At 33.7% G+C, this 26,003-nt stretch overlaps 1 protein-coding gene across 2 annotated transcripts in view; it reads right to left on the bottom strand.

Annotated features, from left to right (window-relative positions):
- The window catches only part of LOC127859354 (uncharacterized), a 60,541-nt gene extending 34,754 nt beyond the window's left edge, over positions 1-25,787 (bottom strand). For both annotated transcript variants that reach the window (XM_052396706.1, XM_052396708.1), the window contains exons 1-5: positions 25,462-25,787; positions 21,265-21,331; positions 12,316-12,472; positions 11,133-11,313; positions 985-1,097 (exon numbers count right to left, since the gene is read on the bottom strand). In XM_052396706.1, the coding sequence (XP_052252666.1) occupies positions 985-1,097; positions 11,133-11,313; positions 12,316-12,472; positions 21,265-21,331; positions 25,462-25,568 (625 nt within the window). In that variant the 5' untranslated portion in view covers positions 25,569-25,787. The remainder of the gene's footprint in view (positions 1-984; positions 1,098-11,132; positions 11,314-12,315; positions 12,473-21,264; positions 21,332-25,461) is intronic.
- Between the last annotated feature and the right edge of the window lie 216 nt (positions 25,788-26,003).

The raw sequence follows: 26,003 nt of genomic DNA, 5'->3' as shown, positions 1-26,003 counted from the left end.
ATTTCAATTTTTACTATGCTTATTAACTAATACATCATTTGTAGTAATGAATGTTCCATTCCATTAGCAATAGTCACCTTTAACAAATCTCTAATGTACCATCAATTTTAATGTACCATAAATTTTGATGTTTTGATGTCATGCATAAACACATGGACTCCTCATCCAACTGTCATTAATCTGCTCTTGGCAACATTGTCAATAAAAACACCCTGATGCCCAATTAAACCTCATTTAACACCAACACTTTAATACATGAATGTCATTGCATACACCTAGCTCTAAATGTGCTTTAACTACCTGGCTGACATTTGGTCTGCAATAATTGTTGTGTAATAATTTTCCTGAATAAAGTGCTAGCTGGCCCACATTGCATTACTGTTAAATGATTCAGTATAGTGAAACCATGTTTAAAGCTTTTTTGTTACAAAGAAATGGAAGTTAAGTGCAGCTGGTAGTTTGTAGCCCAGTGGGGCTGTGACCAGGGCAAAAATTACCAGAATTTTTATAGCCTCGGTTTGAACTTTATGGTTTTGAAGAAGAAATCCAGTGACTTAAAAGTATTTGTTCACCTCTATGATTCTCCACAACAGAAATAACTGTGCCCTATACAAACACATCTGTTAACAAGGACACTGATAACTAACTCTCAATCTGAACTTAATATACTGACCAATCAGAATGTGTGTAAAAAAAATACGAAAAAGAAAAAAAAAAGATTCCTATTGGATGAATGTTACCGATGACTGAAACATTGAGCTCCAGATGTTTGTGGTCATAAGACAACTTGACCTCAGAGAAAACAGAATTGGGGTACAAAAGAAATACACACATATGACTGACATAATAACTGAAGGTTGCTCATTAAATCCATGTACATGTATCTGATACAGACGTATTACGCAGAAACAATAATTGTGTACTCAACCCTCGAGTTAGAGAGGGGAAGGAGAGGAGGAGCACATTTAAAGACAACCATCTTACCTGGGCCGAGATTATTCTTGCTCTTCTTTGAGTGATACAGGAAGATGTCCTTGGGGGTCACAGGTCGGGCCTTCCGGGGCATGACCTTCTTGATTGGGCTCAGGGGCATGTGGCTGTAGAGGAACAGAAAATGCAAGGTGAGGTAGTCAACAATTTAATAATGTCAAAAAGGTACCAGAGACAAGCAGAATTGACAAAATGTTCAATAATCCATTCATTACATTATGTACATCTTAAAACATTAAAAGAACTCAAGCGCTATTATTTTCGTCAAAAATGAGCAGATGAAAAACAATTAAAATGTGAAATTATGTAGTTTAGTTGAATCTTTGTTGGAAAATATTTCATCATATTTAAATCAAGATTGCATTTATATAAAAAAAAATATTCTTATAATAATTTTCTGACAAAATGAAAATGTTTATCACTATAAAGATACATCACAAAGTCAAATTACTTCTTTTCTTCATCTTAAGATTAGTGTGAGAACGTGTATTCAGAAAAATGATTCAAAGGAACTAGATTTCTTTCCTTTGAAAGGTGCAGGTGGTTAAATCAATGTATAAATGTGTTAAGCATATGACACTTCATTCTTTATTCAGTCATATTGATAAACAAATGAATGTACTCATTAATCTCATTCTTTTAGTACTTTAATGCTCCAGCTTTTTTTTATGCCCCTCTTCGAAGAAGAGATGGTATATTGTTTCGCTGTATGTCAGTTTGTTGGTCTGTCAGTCTGTCAGTCTGTCAGTCTGTCTTTCCGTAGACCGGTTGGTTTCCGATCAATTACTCCTCAACAAATTGACAAATTTACTTTATTCTTCACATTTGCATTGGCCTTGGACAGTAGACAACCCCTATTGAAATTGAGGTCACAAGGTCAAAGGTCAAGGTTACTGTGATATTAAGTGTTGAATTGGTTTCCGTTTGATATGTCATCAAAGGATTGAGTGATGGATGTCAAGGCCCTGTTTGGGGGGACATCTGTCTCCAACTGCGCAGCTTTTGTTAGTTGTTGGCTCACCAAGAACCAATGTTACCAGAAAATTTGAAAATAGCTTCAAAGGACTATCATTTAAACTGAACAAAGTAGAACCTTTTGAAGTAAACAAAAGTATTCAAAACGGTATAATTTAAAGTGAAGCCAAATGACACCATCATAAACAGCCTTAAAACGTAAAATAATTAATATGCTACTTTAATTAATATTTTTTTATTTATTCTTAGCCATTGATGTGAACCGTTAACAAATGAAGAGGTCCAAATTAATGCCCTAGGTTTTTTGCACCTACGATAAACTTATCCCTATGTCACTGCCTTATTACGGAACAATAATTATTATTTGTGGAGCAGGATCTTCATTGATATCATGGGTAAATACATCCATGAATTTAACAATTCCCAACAAAATAGTTACATATTATAGGACACATTTGTTTACTCAAGTTATTTTAATATAAAGGTAAATATGCATGTGGAAGTAGATACAGAAAAAGCACAAAACTCTTCAGAGGTTTAACTGCCTATCATGTTTATCACATGACTTTACAATCTTCAGAGGTTTAACTGCCTATCATGTTTATCACATGACTTTACAATCTTCAGAGGTTTAACTGCCTATCCTGTTTATCACATGACTTTACAATCTTCAGAGGTTTAACTGCCTATCATGTTTATCACATGACTTTACAATCTTCGTAAGGTCATCTTCCTCTGTTTATCATCTTGGAAATCCACAAATACTTTTTCAAAGTTATGCTCCAAGATTTTGTCAACATGTCTGAAGACTAATGAAATCTAATAAAACCTTGAACCGAATGCAGAACAAAACTAGAAATGGCGCTGCAGAGGCCGACGCCTATCCCCACGCTGCATGTTTGACCCAGGGGGCGCCCCAGGGTTGGTAATGGGGCCATGCATGGTTGAGATTGACCGTATTGTCATAAGGGATGTTCAGTATCAATTGGAAGTAAATATGTTTAGAAATGAAGAAGTTAGGGTAAAATAACATCAAGCAAGAGATGTGTTTGTCAGAAACACAATGCCCCCTACTGCGCTGCTTTGATTTATTTAAAAAAAAAATCATTTAGCAGGTTCATTAATTACCTCCCTTTAAAGCTTATTACTTCCCTTGGATTTGTTTTTTTGACCTGTGACCTTGACGGATGACCTTGACATTGACCATTCAAAATGTGCAACTCCATGTGATACACATGCATGCCAAATATCAAATTACTATCTTCAATATTGCAAAAGTTTTGGCCAATGTTAAAGTACATAACCCAGGGGTCAGATTAAAATTCCAAATGGTGCAGGGTCGCACATATGCTCATAGCTACCATGTGTGTAAGTTTCAAGGTTCTAGTGCTTATAGTGTAGGAGGAGATAGTGGCCAGGAGGGACGGACGGCGGAGATAACCACAATATCCCCACGCTTTTCAAAAACGCGTGGGGATAATTAATAGTACCGGTATAAGGTGTTGACAAGTAGGCTATAAATTCCAAGGTCATTGACCCTTTGCACGAAATTTTGATGATTCAAAGGACACTTTTGGAAAGTCTAATTATATTTTTAAGGTCATCAAAACAGTTTATGCCTTCGCATGTTTAAGTAACTACATAGTTATTGTTTAATTTTGTGTGTGTTTTTAGAACATTAAAGTGATTAGGGTTATTCCATATTGGAATGAAGAAATGCATAGTTTAGATATGTTTAACTTAAATGTGTGTAATGTATCATGCTTCAGTTTAAATTTCACACATTGCCTACATATACATTATAAAAACTTGTATAAGTTGTGTTTTATATAAACTGCTTTCAATAATTAAATAGAGGATATTTGTTGGATTCGGTGGATTATCGATTTTAATTCACGAGTGATCAATTAAAATCGATATTCCACCGAATCCAACAAATTTCTTTTTTATTTTATGCTTTTTTTAACCGTTTATATACATTGCTATAGAGTTTAATAGAGAATTTTGCTGAGATAATGACGTCATTTCACAGTAAACAGTGAAAATTATCAATAAATTTCACTGTTAATTTTTACTGTTTGAAACAGTGAAATTATCAGTTTTAATTCACTGATATTTCTCAATAAACCACCGGAAAGCATAAAAAATAAAAATCTATATTTTATATTAACAATTGAGCTGTATCAAATGTAATGCAACAGTGGACCACTGCAGTTCCTTCAGCGATTTGTTGTTAGTGACAACATACTTAAAACCTTAATTCCATACAGATCTGAATTTACAATAAAACTAATATTGATATATTAGTGGAGATTAATGAACAAATCCATATGTTTCATTAAATTGACCAAATAACAAGAGATTGAAAGTCTGTCATATGAAAAAACAGTAATTCTGTCTCATCATTAATAATAAATTCTAATAAATACATAATGGGCAAATACCAGACAGAGATCAAATGTATGTCATAATAGAACACAGGAATTCCATCTAATCAGTAAATTACAATAATAAATCATGTCCAGACTGTATACTTGTTGTCAGGTATTTATTTTGTAATTTGTGACTATGAAATACCACTCAAGGTATTGCCTTTGTAATGATAAATGAGCATCATAAATGTCCTTTTTAAATCTTTTTTAATTCATCAAAATTGTTGGGTAATGAAACATTTGATCTGAAACAGCCCCACTTTTAACAGACATGAATGCAGTCAATAGCAAGACTGAGCACAAACCACATACAACATCACTGTATATTAAAGTCGGATCGTTTACACGATTTATAGCATATTACTTATTTTTTAACAGTATAATGTTTCTTCCATAAGATATATTCATTTTATACGCTTGTCTAAAAGGACCTTTAAGAAGTAAGAAATATTCACCTTATGTGCAAACTCAAAAGTAGAAAGCAGATCTTAGTCTTTTTTTATTACCTGTATTATCTTTTTTTAAACTAAAATATCTCAGAAAATATACCAACCTAATTTATCTTTGTTTTTTACTTTTGTCTGATCTATTTTTTAAAGTAAATGATTTATTGAGACACTACAATGAGATTTCTTAAAAAGGAAAAGTTTTTTTACAGGATTGCTTTAGAACACTTAAGGCCACGACTTTTATATTTCTTGGTTTACAAAACCGCTGACCCTAACTTGTGGAAAATTGGGGAAAAAAATCGGAAAATCGTCTTTTTTTTAAATATTTTAATCCCGACCGCACTGAAAAAGGAGCGAAACGAGAACAAAAAAATGATCTAGTTTAGGTACGGTTGCAATAAAAATCAAGCAAGTACAAATTGATCGGGATATAGGTGCACAGTGCATTCTTTTTCCATTAAAAAGACAAACTACGCATCATTTCCATAATTCGATGCGCACCATTACGCAATACGATGCCTTTTGCCTTATTCTTATATAAGATAAACTTCTTTTACACAAATTATTTGTTTGCTCTCACTCGACATATAACATCGTTCATGAAAAAAATCGTGGTAGATTGATCGCTGCGTCGTAGCGGTAATGTTTGTTAAAGTTGTTGTTGTCATGAAAACTCATTGATTTACAATGCAAAATGTCTTATTTAATCTGACACGAAGTAATTTAATCATACTTTTCAACTTCGCTTTTGCTTTATTTTGATAATTTAATCCAAAGTTTAATGTAAGCAAGTGTTTTTTTTTACTGGAATTGTAAACAAAGAGTCAGTAAAGGTCTTCTGAAAATTTGCAGTCTGTGTGAATTGACAGCTTGACGTCATCAAAGGGAAGCCGCTTCTTGTCTGAACCAATAAAGCGACATATTTCTCGCCGATAAAATTGGCTTTCTTTGTCTAGCAATCAACATGCCGATCCAATTGTATGTTTGTTCCTAAATGGCAATCGCCCAATTTAATAATAGCACGTGCATAGCTCCGCCTTCAAATCTTTTGCAGAGAACGAAGGTGGAGTTTAACTGTTAATTGAGCAAGTGTTTTACACAAGTTGAGTTCCGATTTGCCGAAATAACTCGGCCCTAAGCATTGAATCGATGAATACATCTAGGTTATATTACACTAATTCCATTTCCCATAGGGTCCCATTATAAAACTGCCAACTTTCAAAGCATTTTTCTTGTATCTCCTATATATCAAATTTTGCAAGACCAGTATCATTTTAAAGATAAATCTGTCCTCTTTCAATGAATGCAGTCAAAAATATATGGTCTCGCAACTTCTAAGAAAATAAAATTCGCCCAAAGGCAAGCACCCTCGGAAAATAGAGTTTCGAAAGTGAAATTTCGACAAAAGCCCCGTACTTCAATAAACGCACCCCAAACAGTCATCTTTTAATGTAATCCCCAATGAAATGCGCCAAAATGTTGCAGACACACATAGGATGCAGGAAATAATCACAAAAAGCATGGGTTCGAGTGCTAAATCGCTTTTAAGACCCAAGAGAAAAGGAACTCTTTAGAAATAGGCACTACTTTCGAATGGACCATGGAGGGATACAAAATGATTTAGTGTAATGTAACCTCTATCAATGATTGTCCGAGATATTCCGATTAGTTCCGATTTACAAACATTCTGTACAGTTCCTAACTATGGCGGACGCCTGTGTTTACATAATTCCTAAACACATATATCATAAATAATGGTAGTGTTTTATTGGATTATTTATACTAATTATCAAATTGTAAGGTAATACATTTTTATCTACTATAATATCGGGTTCGTTTAATATAATTCACATGTTAAACAATATAGTTGCATCACAGACTCAGAAATAAATTTGATAGGGTCCAAAATTTACTGATACTGATTTTCCTTTTGTCTGTTAAATTTTTACCCGAAATAAATCTTGAGAAGTGCCCATTCAAATTTGTAAGTGCCAAATGTTTGTTTTTTTTCATCTATGGGGCAGTTATCCCATATGAGAAAAAAATATCCCGATCTCTCATAATATTGGACATCGTGCTCAATTATCAAAATGCATATAACGTAAACCAGTCGGATATTGCAAATGGCCGCGTTAAGTGCACACTTTGAAATATGGCTTTTTTCAATTAAATTTCTGGGGTCATAGGGTTTCTTTTTTCTTTCTATTCAATGAAAATTTTTTTTTCAATTTTTTTTTGTCTGCCCGATGGACCATTTTCCAAAAAAAAATGTGTAAACCAATAAATAAAAAAGTCGTGGCCTAAACTTAATACTTCTCATGTAAATGTATTGACTAAACAACAGTGATAAAAAAATAAGCAAAAGTACCATGGAAAATCATAATAGTGTGATATGCTTGTATTTGCAAGTTTTGGTACAAAAAATCCATGATTAACTTCCCATACCCAGAACTTCAAGGAGGGGGATCAAAACATTAAATGTATTTGTTCTTAAATAAGAGAAGTGTTTGTCAGAAACACAATGCCCCCTATTGCGCCGCTTTGAAGCCATATATTTGACCTTTGACCTTGAAGGATGACATTGACCTTGACCTTGACCTTTCACCACTCAAAATGTGCAGCTCCATGAGATACACATGCATACCAAATATCAAGTTGCTATCTTCAATATTGCAAAAGTTATGACCAAGGTTAAAGTTTTGGGACACACAATGAATGAATGAATGACTGACTGACAAACAGACAGACCAAAAAGAATATACCCCCGCTCATTCGATCAGGGGGCATAAAAAGGATTTTACACTTAATCTATTAATCAGAAGAAGTTTGAAGTTGCAAATTATCCACTTCACACAACTAATGTCCATCTTGAGAGCCTAGTAAGGACTCGAGTGGTCCCAATGGGTACTTGAAGTAGGGATAGAACGCTCCATTCCTCAAACCCTATGCATCTGCCAGAATTGTTACTTTTATCTACGGCTATACAGGGGTTTTTCTGCCTTCTTTGGGAAAAGGAGTCTGACCAAATTGGGAATTTTTTATCGACAAAATTGCCCATTTTGGGAATTTTTGTTTTGTGAAACGGCTTATTTTGGGGAAAAAAAATTGAATTAATCATGCTTAAATAAGTCTGTGGTTTAACAATTTTCTTTATATAAACACATGCAAAACAAACACTGCCCAAACACAAGTTACAGCAAAATTTTTGTCAGCAACAATATCAAGTTGCTATCTTCAATATTAAAAAAGTTATGGCCAATGTTAGAGTTTTCGGACGGACAGACGTCATATATTTGACATTTGACCTTGAAGGATAACCTTGACCTTCACCTTTCACCACTCAAAATGTTCAGCTCCATGAGATACTAATGCATGCCAAATATCAAGTTGCTATCTTCAATATTGAAAAAGTAATGGCCAATGTTAAAGTTTTCGGACGGACAGACACCATAAATTTGACATTTGACCTGGAAGGATGACCTTGAGCTTGACCTTTCACCACTCAAAATGTGCAGTTTCATGAGATACACATGCATGCCAAATATCAAGTTGCTATCTTCAAAAGTGAAAAAGTTATGGCCAATGTTAAAGTTTTTTTCGGACGGGGGATGGTTTGTGTGGAGTCTATTGTGGTATGTCAGGTAAGAGTTGTTTTGTCAAAGTATCAATCGAATCTAATCATAAATAAAGAAGTTATGGCAATTTTTGCAAAATTTAATAATTTAACCTTGAGAGTCAAGGTCATTCAAAGGTCAAGGTAAAATTCAACTTGCCAGGTACAGTACCCTCGTGATAGTGAAGTACCTTACCTCTGTGACTGTTTGATGTTTTTCCATTGTTGTATTGGACCAAGAAAACTAACAGACAATAACTTACAAGCACACACAAAGCATTGTTGCTTGTCATCTTGGTCCAAGATTCTCGTAAAATATGCAGAGCAACACTTTAATCCGTTTCCATTCTTAACGATTTATTTCATTAGCGAGAATTGTCTCCCTTCTGTTTACATTTATTATAACTAAGTAGTCTGATGTCAATATCCGTGCATTGAACTTGCAATATCATTTAGCACATATGTGTATGTTATTTGTGTATTAAGTGTTTTATCCTTTCGTTACACTTAGGTAATTTAAGTATTCAGTGTAATATCCATGTTGTGAAACTATGTGACGAAGTCAGCGTTCGATTCTCCGCCATTTTGTATCTATGGCCGTTTTTTGGCCGATTTAAGGCCGGTCTGAGGTCGTTTCTTGGCCGGTGGCCGATTAATGGCCCCGGCCAATTTTCTTCCAGTTTTTGGCCACATTTCGGCCAGTTTTCGTCCACATTTCGGCCAAACTTCGAACATTTTGTTGATTTTCTAGTCATTCTTGATTTTTCTTGTGGGGGAGAAGCATTAACATCAGCTTGCTCCCGATAAGTGTAAATAACTAATCCATGTTGTGAATTAATCTGAACAATTAGTAAAGAAAACACTTTTACGTGAACAAATTTCCATTATTGCGACTTTTCACAGAATATTTGTCAACTCATCACGGAACTTTAGAGTATTTATTCCTGATGAAGTATTTTAACTACATGTACAATTGAATACGTACAACTGTGTAAGCTTTGTATACGTCATCACTGTGACGCGAATGCTGAGGTTATTCTTAACTATGTGCATTTTAATGGTGGTGGAATAAAATGAGTTACTTGGAGACATTGTTTATTTTGATATAAACTCATTGTTGCCTAACTTTAATACGCTACCAATATTTAGAGCTAGGCCCCAACAATAGCATGAAAGTTTAAAAGCAATAGCCTTGATACTTTAGAAGTAAAGTGGATCTAAACACAAAATGTAACCAAATATTCAAAGTTACTAAGTCACAAAGGGCCATAATTCCGTAAAAATGACAACCAGAGTTATGCAAATTTTCCTTTACTGTCCCCTTATGATAGTTTGCGAGTGTTCCAAGTATGAAAGCAATATCTATGATACTTTAGGGGTAAAGTGGACCAAAACACAAAACTTAACCAAATTTTAAAGTATAAAGGGCCCATAATTCCGTCAAAATGCCAGTCAGAGTTACATAACTTTGCCTGCACAGTCCCCTTACGATAGTTAGTAAGTGTTGCAAGTATGAAAGCAATAGCTTTGATACTTTAGGAATAAAGTGGACCTAAACACAAAACTTAACCAAATTTTCAATTTTCTAAGTATAAAAAGGGCACATAATTCTGTCAAAATGCCAGTCAGAGTTACATAACTTTGCCTGCACAGTCCCCTTATGATAGTTAGTAAGTTTTGCAAGTATGAAAGCAATAGCTTTGATACTTAGGGAATAAAATGGACCTAAACACAAAACTTAACCAAAATTTTCAATTTTCTAAGTACAAAAAGGGCACATAATTCTGTCAAAATGCAAGCCAGAGTTATCTAACTTTGCCTGCCCAGTCCCCTCATGATAGTTAGTAAGTGTACCAAGTTTGAATGCAATAGCATTGATACTTTATGAGAAAAGTGGACCTAAACGCAAAACTTAACCGGACGCCGACGCCGATGCCAAGGTGATGACAATAGCTCATAATTTATTTTTTTAAATAGATGAGCTAAAAATGCTTTAAGAAATTCAACAGACACCAATTTAGCAGACGACAAATATCCCAGCATGCAAAGGGTTAAAGCCTCTGTACAATCAGTGCATACCTACATCCTCCCATTTACATCATAGTATAGATGTGAACTCATATTTACTCGTGTGCACTCGACACATTTCTAGTTTCCAATCAAATATCAGCAAAGACACTACTTAGCTGAGGCCACCGATAGAGTTTGAAGTCTTCTTGGAATTTAGATAATTTTGTTCAAATCGAACCACATCTTTATCACAAATACCCCACACCTATTTGTCTGCAATTTAAAAGGGCAAATTAGTAAAAGTGTGGGATCACTTGGAATGAAAAAAATGTATTTTGCCAGTATACAATTCAGGGTGATAAAATAATTTAAGTTTTTGTATTAATTACTTAAGAAATGTAAAAGAAGTTTGCACCTAAGACTTAAAATTGTGTGCAGATCAACAAATTGACTGACAAACAGACAAAAACTGTGACTCCAATACATCCCCTCTCAAACAGGGTTCTTGTTTATAACAACTGATCTTGTAAACAAAAAATCCTCTTTTTATACAAAAAGTGTTGTCCTTGATTAGCCTGTGAGAACTGCACAGGCTTGTCTGGGACGAGACTTAAAGCAGATGCATTAAGTCCAGTTTTCGCAGAACATGTTCACATGTCTCACCCGAGGCCCCCAATAGGGGCTGAAGCAGGTACTTGGAACTTCAGGTCCCGTGATAGCTTGCTCTCATCGCGGGTGATCCCTCTCTCAAGGCGGGCAGGCTCCGTGAATGGGCGGTCCAGGGACTGACGGAACTTGTACGGCTTGGTCACGTCCAGGTTAAGGTTCATCTGAGCACTCTCCGCTGTAACAATGCAATAAATGAATAAGCCGAGCGAGTTATGCAAAAATGGGTATAATGTCATAAAATTATGTTGAACAAGTAGATCCATACCTGTTTTTTCCTTAAAGTTCGTAGCACCAGAAAATAAAATCTAGTTTCAGGATAATTATGTAGACAAAAAAAGGAAATCCAAACCCATAGTAATAATACCACTTTTCAATGGAGACAACCTTGAAATTTATTTGATTATGCTTATCACATGGGGGTTTCATAAATTAGGTACGACTCCATATAATTCATTTATATCAGTTCACATAATATAATTTGTCACAAATTTCTGAGAATTCAGAATATTTCTTTGATATATACTGCTCAAAGCAAATTCTATTTTACAGACTTCCAATTTGATAAAGATACTAATTTCATCCCTTATAAAATTCTAAGAAACATAGAAAACATACAAGACAGTTTTTTTTATTTATAATATAGTTATAATAATTTACAAGTTTAGGTTTCAATACATTTTTTTAAATAAAGCTACTTCTCCACATCAATTAAAAATACTATAATTCAAAATCGGGTTGGAAATAAAACTTTGAGATCAATTAAAATGCTTAAAACCATACATATGATTAACGAGTTCATAAATTATGACGTCAAGGAAATTACAGTGAAAGTAAAATCATGAATTTCAGTGAAGACTGTGTGATTTCTTTTGTAAAATAGACATCTCTAAAGTTATAACAAAGTCTCTAAAAGTGCCCTTTGCTTTTAGCTTCTAATGATGGCTTAATTTGCTGACCAAGCAAAAGATCTTGATGTAATAAAATTGAATTGTATTCAATTTGTAAACTGCCCATTTATTCATGTAGATATTTTATTTTTTAATTTAGAAATATTTGTTTAGTATTTACATACATAGACACAGTCCACACAGGCTTATCAGGGACATCACTTTCTGCACGGGCATTAAACCCCCGACCTCCCAGAGCAAGACTCAAATAGTTCAAAGGTCAAACTCACCTGTGATGATCTTAACGAGGGTGTCATTATACGGCATGGTGACAGCCTTGATGGCCTGGGAGCTGCCAAGCAAGTCGCTGCCGAGGGACTCTGGCAGACGCCAGCGGTTGGTGTGGCCCACTTGTCTGCGTACTCGGCATCTTGGCGTGACTGGGTACTGCAATGGTAAGATGGGAAGTGGAGCAGGGGCATTAAATTCTGAACTTTTGTGGAAAAAATACCTCAGCCACATTTAGGAAATTAGTGATCTGCTAAAGGGTGAATACATATTTTATAAAATAGCATATGGTAAAATTATAACAGTTTATATCAAAAGATATTTATTTTCCACATACTCATTTGACATACATATTTTATAAAATAGCACATGGTAAAATTATAACAGTTTATATTAAAAGGTATTTATTTGCCACATACTCATTTGACTTCAAAAAGAACAAGAGATGTGTTTGTCAGAAACACAATGCCCCCTACTGCGCCGCATTGAAATAACATTTCTATTTATCATTTGGCAGGTATAGAAATCATCTTTCTTTAAAGTTTATTACTTCCCTTGAATTTTGTCCAATCCAACCGGGGGGGGGGGGGGGGGGGGGTCTCACAGTCAATTATGACCATGTAAGACATCACTGACAACCAAGGCCTGTGGTTTAAAAGAGATCATTGCCAGAGTAAATCAATTAACTATGGACATAAGTCCACAGGTATGTAATGAACATTAAAGAAATTATAATTATATCATTAAAAAAAATACTTTGACAAATCAATCATTTTGGTTATAAATAATCAAAATAATAAATCTGTACAGTAACTGTGAAAAGAACTTCAATTCTTGGTTAGGAAATATATAATATGAGATTTATAATTATTTATAAATTACTTCCCTTGAAAATAATTGTCTGTAACAAATGTCTATTTTAGTAGCAAATAATTAAAAGCCACTACCGTGACTGTAGATTCACCGCTCAAAATGTGCAGCTCCATGAGATACACATGCATGCCAAATATGTAAAGTGGCTATGTTCAATATTGAATAATTTTCTCTCTTTTTAAAGCTTATTACTTCCCTTAAATCTGTATTTTTTACCGTAGACTGTAAAGGATGACCTTGATCTTGACCTTTTACCACAATGTGTTTGTCAGAAACACAATGCCGACTACTGCGCCGCTTTGATTTATTTAACAAAAATATATACGTGGGCAGGTCAGATAACTATGTCCATTTAAAGCTTATTACTTCCCTTGACTTTGTTTTTTCGACCCTAGACCTTGAAGGATGATGTTCACCTTGAAATCTTACCACTCAAAATGTGCAGCTCCATGAGATACACATGCATGCCAAATATCAAGGTGCTATCTTCAATATTTAAAAAGTTATGGCCAATGTTTAAGTTTTCTTTCGGACGGACGGACAGACACACTGACTGACGGACAGTTCAATTGCTATATGCCACCCTACCGGGGGCATAAAAACCTTTATTAATATTATTTTCTTTCAGAATTTTCAGCAAACAAATATCAATAAATTTTCACTTTGGGAAAGTCATACATTATGACCCAGGGGGTCGTTTACTGTTGAAATATACCTGGACTTAATGAAAGGGATACAACTCTTATAGACCAAACTAAAAAATACCGGCCTATTTGTATTTCTTAGAATAGCAATGGCAGGATGGCCAATTAATGACGTGCGAAAGGATAAAAAAAGTTACAACCCTTGGTTAGGATTAAAACTCATACAATTGTTAAGAGTAATCAAATCTGTTAAATCTGTCAAAAACTGACTTTCTATCATTCTGGATTGACCGCTTGCCAGCAGTCAATCAAACTTAGGTATCAACCAATCATAATCGCTACCACATAGTCCGAAAAATAAAGAGTGTCAGAGTAACAGAATAAGTTTGGTATGTGTGAGTTGTTTGTTGGCATAGCAGTTGCTTATTTGACAACTTGAAAATTGCTAAACATTGCTGTAAATTATATCTTGACATTGGGTAAACAGTTACACAAGAGCTTGTCACAGTAGTGCCAAATCCCCGCAAAAATGTGTTTGCTTGTATGACAACATTTGTTTTAGAGAGTAGAATAATATTTGTAAAAACATATAAAGGGAGATAATTCATTATGCTCCGGACAAAAATTTACTTGAAATAAAATAAAGGGATATAATTCAAACACTAAAGTAGATAGAGTTATGGTTCTTAGTCACTGCACTTCTCCTACTTGCCATCTGTTTAAGTTTGAAGTTTCAAGTAAATCCCTTTAGTTGATTTAGAGTTATGCTCCGGACAAAATTTACTTTAAAATTATATAAAAGGGGATTTAATTAAAAAACTAAGGTAGATAGAGTTATGGTTCTTAGTCACTGCACTTTCCCTACTTGCCATCTGTTTATAGTTCAAGTTTCAAGTAAATCCCTTCAGTAGATTTAGAGTTATGCTCGGGACAAAAATATACTTTAAAATTATATAAAAGGGTAGATAATTCAAAAACTAAGATAGATAGAGTTATGGTTCTTGGAACTTTTCCTAGTTGCCATCTGTTTATATTACAAGTTTCAAGTAAATCCCTTCAGTAGATTTAGAGTCATGCTCCGGACAAAAATGTACTTTAAAATGATATAAAAGGGGAGATTATTCAAAAAGTAAGGTAGATAGAGTTGTAGTTCTTGGTCACTGCACTTCTCCTAGTTGCCATCTGTTTAAATTTCAAATTTCAAGTAAATCCCTTTAGAATATTTAGAGTTATGCTCCGGACAAAAATTTACATTAAAGTTATATAAAAGGGGAGATAATTCAAAAACTAAGGTAGATAGAGTTTTGGTTCTTGGTCACTGCACTTCTCCTACAGTAGTTGCCATCTGTTTATATTCTTAGTTTAAAGTAAATCCATTGAATAGATTTGGAGTTATGCTCCGGAAAAAGTTTCAGTCGGACGGAAGGACGCACGGACGGACAGACGGACGGACAGATGGACAGGACAATTTACTATATCCCCTCTGAAAAAAAATTCGGCCGGGATGAAAAAATATTTCGGCAGGGATAATAATTTAAAAATTGAAATTGGTATTACAACCATGCCTTCCAAGGTATATCTATGACAAATACTGTTTATAGTACAAGAATATTTTTACAAGCCATCTCCATAAACAATTAAGTCAGTGCTTTCTTAAGGGGTAAATGGGTAAAGGGGTAATTCTCTATCAACGCCAGTCAATAGATCAATTGTTACTAGGCTAAAGACAACATTTATTCAAAAAGGCCTTCAAAAGTAATATAATAATGAAGTTGACAAATTTATTTACAATTTCTATTGAAGTAGTAAATGATATGTCTGGGCAGCTAATCATGTGCCATAAATAATAATATGATACTGAAGTTGACTAATGTTGCCTACAGCTAATACTGAAATAGTAAATGACATGTTTGTCAGAATAATTTTGTCTGAAGACAAAATTTAAATAATATTCAAATTTCCCATAAAGCCCTCTATCCACATAGCATGTTTCATCAACCTTGTCCATATTTGCATGACACAGGTCATATATCAAATATAAACCAAATAGAAGGTTAATTACAATAAGAATATTACTTTTTAAGTATAAAACACAGTGTACAATGTTATACTTAAAAATTAATGTTAATTTCATTACCATGTTACATACGGTTTAACAATGTGCAAAATTTGAAGGCCACAAGTATTTAAGCTATAATGACAATATTATTTAATATAAATAAATCTTTTGTAACAACAAGGCACTCTTGAAAATTGAGCTCAACAAGAGATGTGTTTGTCAGAAACACAATGCCCCCTATTGCGCCGCTTTGAAATTTTTTTTTTTTTAAAAATTTGACCTTTGACCTTGAAGGATGACCTTGACCTTGAACTTCCACCACTCAAAATGTGCAGCTTCATGAGAACGCCGCTTGAATTATTATTTTTTTTACCTTTGACCTTGAAGGATGACCTTGACCTTGAACTTCCACCACTTATCAAGTTTCTATCTTCAATAATGCAAAAGTTATGGCCAACGTTAAAGGTTTTTTTTCGGACGGACGGACAGACTGACATACACACTGACATACTGACTGAAGGACACTTCAACTGCTATATGCCACTCTACCGGGGGCATAAAAATATATAATTTGGCAGGTCAGATAATTATGTCCATTTAAAGCTTATTACTTCCCTTGGATTTGTTTTTTTCGATCCCTAGACCTGGAAGGATGATGTTCACCTTGAAATTTTACCACTCAAAATGTGCAGCTCTATGAGATACACATGCATGCCAAATATCAAGCTGCTATCTTCAATATTTAAAAAGTTATGGCCAATGTTAAAGTTTTTCTTCGGACGGACAGACAGACTGACGGACAGTTCAACTGCTATATGCCACCCTACCGGGGGCATAAAAATTGCTGTAAATGGAGTTGGGGGAATTAAATTATATTATCAAAACTAATAACCTGTATAAAGCCATAGAAGAGCAAACAAATTTGTGTTAAAATTCATTATTGGATAAACAAGGTCTAGACAACCCATAAAAAAAACTCAAAAAATTAAACCACTTGATAACCTGATATTTAAAAATCTGTCATTTTTAAGACCTGGTTATGAATATGACACAATAAGGCAAACAAATTGAAGTCTTTTGATATCATATTCAATACTTCAATTATTCACTGAAGGGCTTTTAGAGAGAGATATTGTACACAGAAAAGCAATAGCGGTTTTTAATATCTACAAGGTATTGACTCAAAAGCAGTAGTTCACTATCTAAATGTAACATTAATATTCAGATTAATACAAGTTAAGTATTCAAATTTAATTAAGGACTCAATCGCATAATTTTTCACCTGGTAAATAATTGGTAAATGGGCAGGAATACATGTGTAGACATTAAAAAACATACGAAATAATATATGAAATTCTTTAATCTCAAGATTTAAAACCAGTAAGTATATTTAAAGCAGACTACATTATTTTATTTACAATACACTATATTAAATCTTATATATAACATTACATTATAATCAGGGTTTTCATTAGGATTCTTTGTAGCAGGCTTTTGAGTTATTTGAGGAGGCCAACCTGCTAGGGGGGTCCGGGGGCATGCCCCCCCCCCCCCCCCTGAAATTTTTTTAAATAAAGGTGCCAAATCGTGGCTTCTGAGCGATTTTGGGCACATATTTTACATGATTTTCCTCAGTTAAAATAGAGGATGTTAATGTGAATTGTTTAGTCCTCAGGTTACATCAACTCTCAGAGGTGTCACTTTGGCTAGCAAGATATCACAATCTATTTCTTTAAATTTTCATGTAGATGCATGGGTCTGAGGTGGAATGTCCCCGTCGGGGGCGAAGGGCCCGGGCCCTAGCTTAATGTATAATTTCTGTGCAGTACATAACATGTATTCTTTACAGTATTAATGAAAATCTGAATTAAACAAACACTGGAAATTTTAACATTTTAATAAGTTGTAACTTCCAATAATGACAATGACATTTCAAAATATATAACTAAACCAATTTAAATGACTAGTCCACAAGTAGTTATTGCAAATAAGAAGAAACAGTACAAACTGTAAACATCTTTATCGCATGTCAAGCAATAACATTCAATATAATTAACCTCTACTTAACACGATCCCTTTCAACCAAGAGTATGTGACTACCAATGCAAATAATATTACCAAAGGAGTAAATTACCTTAAGAAAAATAAAGTCTGATAAACATCACAATAATTAAAACAATAATACTGAAGCATTGTATGAGCAAATACCTGAACATTTATAAGTAATACTGTGTTAATTCTGAAATAATTGATTATTCAGTTTATAAAGATTGTGTGCCTGTTGACATGAGAAAAATTGTTTTTATTTGATTAACTTAGGCAATTATTTGGAAAAAAAAATCGGGCATAGGTTGCCCCAGCTGATGCAATCTTAGGATTTAAATATTTTGCCGAGGAAGCTTCTTTGGGCCATTTTTTTCAAAAACAAATTTGGACATAGCTTAACATTGCAGTGCCAATTCAATATATTTAGCATTTAAGCCAACCAAGTCCGACCTTAATCATGAAAAAATCAGGAGAGTTTGGGGCTCGAGAGTTTCATTTATCCTAATGAAAGACTCACCCTCCTGTAAAATGTGGTAACAAATAAATCCACTTACCGCTCGGAGGATCAAAACTCCGCGGAAAAAAACATCAACGAAATCTGTCGAAAATCGAATAAAAAACGAAATGTAAGTGTAGCAGGAAAGTGCATTTATCCGGAGGTGCCGGTAAATGATAAACGTTAACAAAACTGGAACAAGATAACTTCAACAGCGAACTATCGTTCTTACGCGAAACACAAACGAAAAAGTCGTTTATTTTTCTTTCTTTTTTTGACATATCCAATTGTTGACTTTGTCACAGTTTGTGACCTTGAATCAAAGTCGTACAGTCTCGTTACCCGCTCCGCGATTGGACAATTATATCGATACGACCAATGAAAAAGCAGTTAACATATATCGGTTAAGGTTGTTTACTTCCGTTTCAGACAGTTAGTATATTAACAAATACTAAATATCTCGTCATCGTCGTGAAAATTTGCCGATGTTTTTTTTTAATTTTCTTTCCGAATTTGAGCCGGCCTGAATAACATTTGAGGCGGTCAAATCGGCCGCCGGCCGCCTCCTAATGAAAACCCTGTATAATATAAGAGAGGAAATGCATAACATCAGTGTTTGTGCTTCAAAATGTTAAACCCACTTTTTTACAGGAGCTACTGTAAATACATAATATTATGCAATTTTAAATAACTGTCAGACAAATAAAATATCCAATAGGATTCACCTCAAACACATATGATAAAATACAAAATTTGTATTTTATCATTATCATATTAAATATAAATAATGAAGTTTTGAAAAAAAATATGTGTAATTTAATCAATAAGGAGTGTAAGTAACAAACACAGAATAAGGTCATTTAAAAATATGTTTAAAATACAGAACCTACTCCACTATGGCTTAAGACTGCAAGTACATGTATTATTTCAAACAAACAATAAAACCTATCGCCTGTGTTCATTGATTTATTAAACAGACAACCAAAGGCTAATCTCTGTTACATTCGTTAAATAACAGATTTCGCTCTTAGCGCATTGATACAAGTATAAAGAGTATTTGTCAAACACTTAATGCCATTATACTAGGCAAAAGCCATGATTTAAATTCAAATGGATTTTTATGATGTGAAGTGCACTACAAATGCCTTAATGTGTACATTTGTTTGCTCTGGACTGTGACTGTATACTTTGGGCAAACTTCGATTAATATCATTCAAAAAAAGAAAATCTTTCCTTTTTTATCTTTTTGTAATCTCTAACAAAAAGACTTTTATCCTTGTTGCTTTAAGGTTTGTCAGCCATTTGTTATTAATTCTTTGCTTAACAGTTGATACATCACTACAGTTTTTTAGCCAAAGAGTCAACACATTTTATCAAACATTCAAACTGCTAATAATATTTTAAACTGCGCATCAGAAACTGTAAACAGTTGAAAAAAATTAAATGCTACTTATGTAGATAATTAAGTATAAGGGCAAATACTGTTTAAGCAATACTTGTTGGTAGCCAATTTATAAAAAACTAGAAATGGCACGGCAGAGGCAGACACTTATCCCCACGCCGCATGCTTGACCCAGGGACGCCCCAGGGTTGGTAATGGGGCCATGCATAGTTGAGATTGACCGTATTGTCATATGAGAGGTTCAGTATCAATTTGAAGTAAATCGGTGTAGAAATGAAGAAGTTAATGTAAAATAACAATAAACTGCTGCGCCATGAGCGCATGATACGCCCGTCGTTCGCCAATGAAGTAGTAAGGTAATAAATAACCCTTTGAATCATTTTTTTACTTCAGTTTATTTAATGAAATCACGAAATTTTGACGAACAAAGTCGCATAACTCTGGAACGACAATTCAGAATTCCGTCAAAAATGAAAGGGGATCAGGGTTTATGAATATTAAGATTGTGTTAAAATTTGAAAAAAATCCATCGAAGGATATTTGAGCTACGGTAGGACATTCAATGAAATCACGAAATTTTGACGAACAAAGTCCCATAACTCTGGAACGACAATTCAGAATTCCGTCAAAAACGAAAGGGGATCAGGGTTTATCAATATTAAGATTGTGTTGAAATTTGAAAAAAATCCATCGAAGGATATTTGAGCTACAGTAGGACATTCAATGAAATCACGAAATTTTGACGAACAAAGTCCCATAACTCTGGAACGACAATTCAGAATTCCGTCAAAAACGAAAGGGGATCAGGGTTTATCAATATTAAGATTGTGTTAAAATTTGAAGAAAATCTGTCAAAGGATATTTGACGTAGCGTACGACATTAACAGACGGACGGACGGACGGACGGACAGACGGACGGACAGACGGACGGACAGACGGACGGACAGACGGACGGACAGACGGACGCGGGGTATACCATAATACGTCCCGTCATAGACGGGCGTATAAAAATGAGTGAAAATCTCTGACCTGGCCCCACCCCAACCCCCATAACTTTTGACCCAGGGGTCAGATCACAATTCCAAATAGTGCAGGGTCACACATATGCTCATAGCTACCATGTGTGTAAGTTTCAAGGTGCTTATAGTGTAAGAGGAGATAGTGGCCAGGACGGACGGACGGACGGACAGACAGACGGCGGAGATACCCACAATTTCAAAAAGCGTGGGGATAATAAATGTGAACACTTAGTTTTTATTTTCAAATCTTTAAGTAAATGTAAATATAGTATTTCAGGAATGACCACAATTATCTGTGCACTATAGGTGTTCTGATTTAAGTTTAGCCATTGGATAAAAAATGGCTTTAAGTGTTGCTTAATTAAGACATATCTTGATGGGGATGCAAATAAGCATGCAGAGAAAATCTTACTCTTTCTGGAATTCTGCCATCAACAATGACACCCATCAAGGCAGTGTAGGGGGCAGCTGAAATAGCCCTGAATATAAGCAGAAAAAGTGGTTATTTATAATACATAATCCTAGAAGCCTTTATTTCTAAATAAATATAGACCCATTTATTTTTACTTGTTCATAATAGATAACAAGGTTACAATGTCATGCCTAGAAACAAGAGCACCAAATAACGGGTGCCACGCTCTGCTACGGGTGCAGTTTTGAAAAATGAAAGCTGAATAAGTGAAAGCTTGTCAGAATATTTATTTTTTTAAGGTCATAGTGATCTTGACCTTTGACCTAGTGACCCAAAAATTGGTGTGGCGTGTAGAACTCATCAAGGTGCATCTACATACGAAGTTTCAAAGTTGTAGGTGGAAGCAATTTGATTTTAGAGCCAATTTTCAAAACTTTAACAAAATGTCAAGGACTTAGCATGACGCGGATGTCGGACGACATGACGAGCTGGCTATGACAATACCTCGGGTTTTCTCCGAAAAAGCTGAGCTAAAAACTACTACTCTTGAGTTGATGGCAAGGCATTTTTAAAGTATTTTTCCAACCTGGATTATTGCAGGATTCATAAGTGAGGAAAACATGCTTTACTGCATTGCTTTACTGCATTATGATGCTCAAAAAATTTTTTGTCAATTTGACATCAAGCAATTCAGAGCTTAACTTCATTAGTTACGTGCAACGGTTTCTTGGATTGAAATAGTGTATACATTCTTAAACCATATGCATTGTTTTTTTGTTCCCCTAGGAGATATGTATCTTCCTTCAACAATGTTCAATACAACAAAAACAAATTGTCATTTCTATTTTGTTGCATGCATTACTGGCAAATTTTGCAAATGAAACGTAAACGACTAGCATGTCTGTATGGTAAAAGTGGGCTACAAAGATGACAAATAACGTAATCAAATTATTTGACAATCAAGCATTATGATAATTTTCCAGATGATTCAGATTCATACATGCAATAATTTGTTCAGGTATAAAATGGGACATGCCATAAGAATTGTTGGGAAATTTAACCTCAAAGTGGAACTGTCCCGTCCAAACAGCTTACAATTACATAAACTTTTAAAACCTCTTAATTTCTGGCTAATAAATGTTTTTAAGAATTTCATGAACACAAATTTATCTTATTTCCGCAAGTAAACTTACAAGTGTACAGATCATGTGGCTCAATACAATGAAATGAGAGGTATGCCTTTATTAAAGTTTATTTAATGTCTAATCAGTACAGGGGTAATTCCATTTAAAATATGTAATTCTTTTAACACTTTGTGTGCTCACCAAGCACTGTTCTTGTTTGACCAATGGTCAAATAAATTTTAATTTAGAATGATGCAATACATACAAACTATTTTCTGAAAATCAGATGAAAGTAATTGTGAACAAAAACTTGCGTTTGAATGCATTCAATTTGTTTGATATACAGAATCACTGTTTTTACAGATTATACATGCCTATTTGAAGCTAAGGTGGTATAATATACATGTTAAATTGTTAATAGTACCTTTAAACTTTGTTGGCCCATAAAATTGAAACACTGCTGGCTGTTATTTCATCACAAAACATCTATCGATAGAAACTAGCAACACCAAGCACCAGCAAAAACAAAATTAAGCATTAGTAGTTTTTTTCAAATGAAATAAGCTTGTTACTTGTTTGAATAGTTATTTCAATTTACTAATTTACAATGGAGAATCTATGTTGAATTGTTAATATCAAAATATTCATCAAAATTATTACAAACGTTTAGCGTTTTCCAAACAAAATCAACATAAGCTACTACCCTACTTCCCCAGCAGATTGCTACCCCTCTTCCCCCTCCCAAAACCCTAAACAATCGTCCATTTTATATACACATAAAAATCCAAAAAGAATTGAGTAAAAAAACATTATTCTATACCTTAAATATTATTACAAAAAAATAATGTTCAACTTAAATTGTGCTTGTTTTGTTATTGTGTATGCAAAATGGGCAATTATGATGGTTTCGGGAGGGCTGTAGACGCCAGGGAAAGAGGTTAGAAGCAAATGTCAAGTTTTGTTTTTTTTTTTGTTTTTTTTTATTCATTTTAAAGCATATATTGTATACATACATGTCTTTCATTTGCAATCAATGGTTTAAACAAATTATACAGAAATATGCCTTATAATGTTTTTTTAGACCTTGGTTTGTAACATTACAATCAGTGAGAACAGGATGTGTTCTAATATATATAATAATCAATGATGTTATAAGATTTAAAAAAAAAAAAAAATAAAATGCATATATGAAATGATAAACTAACATAAAGATAGTAGTATATTTAAGTGGACAAGCATTATGAAAATTTAATTAGATTCCATTTTTGTTCAAAAATATGCAATGTATCATTACTGAGGGCTATTTCTTTCTCAATCTGGATTTTTAATTTCAGGCTATGTATAAAACAATTAAAATTTGGTAATTGTTTCTTGTATTTCATGTTAAAGATAAAAAGTTTCATCAATATGATAATAAAATTCACAATATTATTACCATCAATGGATTTTAATGAGTTAATTCCAAAACTAACATTTAAGAGGGATAGTTTAATGTTTAGTTGCTGTTGGTAAAGAAAGGATGTCAACTGATTCCAGATAGGTTGGATGTATTTGCACTCCCAAAATAGATGTTCTATAGTTTCGATATTTTCCCCGCAGAAGTCACATAAATTAGAGTTAGATAATTTGCATTTAAAAAGATATTTATTGGTGGCGATAATTCAATGTAGGTATTTGAACTGAAAGTTTCTTAGTGTGATGTTGATTGTTGTTTTGTAAGACATAATAAATATTTCTTTCCAGTTTAATTCATGCTCTTGGAATATACTCTGCCATTTTATTTGGAATTTGGGTAGTTCGTTAATCTTGTTGTTTATTTGTATTCTGTATAATAGTTTGTTCGGTTTTTGTTTTGTTGTGAGTTTTTCTAGAAATTGAGTTCTAATGTTTTGCATGTTGTTTTGTTTTATAATAGATTTTATATGTGATGGAATACTTTTGATCAGCGTGTAATACATAAGGAAGTCTGTTGTTGGGATTTCATATAAGTAGCATATATTATGAAAGGAATAAAAGTCGTTTATTCGGTTATCAAACAGTTGATCAACATACTTTATGCTCTTTTCAAACCAGTTTTTATAAAAGAATGTGCTATCATTTGCGTTTATGTTTTTATTATTCCATAAAATTATTTTGCTGTTACTTTTTTTTTCTAACATATCTGTGACTTTACTCCAAGCTGATAGTATATTAGATACAAATATATTCTTTTTTGCTATATCAAGTATTAGAGACTCACTAATGTTACATTCAAAAATTAAAGAGCCACCATATTTGGCTAGTGTTTGTTGACAAAACAACGTCCATTTACTCTTGTTTGTTGTATCTAATATACGTTTGACACAACTGGATTTGATTGAATTTATTAAAATGTAAGTCAGTTGTAGACCTCAAAGCTCTACAGGTTGTATTAATTGTATTTGTTTTATTTTGTCGGGTTTGCCATCCCATAAAAAATCAAATATAGATGTTTTTATATCTTCAATGATTTTATTATCTGGGTTTGGAAGAACGGTAAGTACATATATTAATTTCGGTAGTGCGAAAGTTTTTAATACAGTTATTTTTCCAATTAAGGTTAGTTTTCTATGTTGCCATGATTTTAGACAGTTTTTGACTTTTTGTAGTTTGGGTAATATGTTTTTTAATTTTCATTCTCATTGTTTGTGAATGTTATGCCTAACATTGATGCCTCATTTGCTGTCCAATTGAAGTTCATTTCCGTTTTAAGATGAATGTTTGAATGCCTGTAATTACCTACTTTTAGCACAGTGCATTTACATGTGTTTAATTTTAGTCCTGATACGTTTCCAAACAGGGTCAGTGATTCTATTAAGTTGTGTCAAGTTGCTGTGATCAGATGATGACTGAACAGATTGAGTTGACCAAATCATTTTGAATTCATAGATTTGGCATGTTAATCAGGAAATATCTCATATACCATTGCTTGTCTTTTTTTTTAAATAAAGCAATGCCCCACTTCACTTGTGAAAAAATTGTTTTCAATCAGTACAAACAAAGTTTATTTAATAACATTTAAGTGGCCGAATATACATCCTTGTTTCATACTCACCTAGGATATGACAGTGTAGCTTTCGGTGCGTTTGGCGGCAAAGTTGGAAAATAAGACGACTGCACTCTTTCTTGGACGTAAAGGTTAGACTGCGACACCTCTGTCATTTTTTTTATTTTTTTCCGTCGAATTCCACAATAAAATGATTAATAAAAGTAAAAATTGATTTTCACTACCTTCAATATACACTTCATACCACTACCAAACTAAATGTATTCACTACACGCTAAATATACCGAATATAAGAGCTAGACTAATGAACTTGGCATACACATTATAACCTACATTTTGGTTGCTACGTACGCTGAAACTAAATCCGCGGGAAATATGCTGGTTCCCATTTGGGAAAAAGCAAATTTAATCGATTAAAGAATCATGTTATGCTACAGGTCATAATACACTAAATAGTTTTCCTATATAATTCAATGTAAAAGCGACAACTTTGAGCGAAAATAAATGCAACATTTTGCACATAGAGACCCCCATAACCATACCTTTTCTTAAAGGCCATTCTAAGCGGAATCGATTTATGCAATAAAAAA

Source organism: Dreissena polymorpha, chromosome 15 (assembly GCF_020536995.1).
Source record: "Dreissena polymorpha isolate Duluth1 chromosome 15, UMN_Dpol_1.0, whole genome shotgun sequence".
Taxonomy (NCBI): Eukaryota; Metazoa; Mollusca; class Bivalvia; order Myida; family Dreissenidae; genus Dreissena; species Dreissena polymorpha.
The sequence above is the reverse complement of the archived record's forward strand: the minus strand, read 5'-3'. Positions and strand labels throughout refer to the sequence as shown.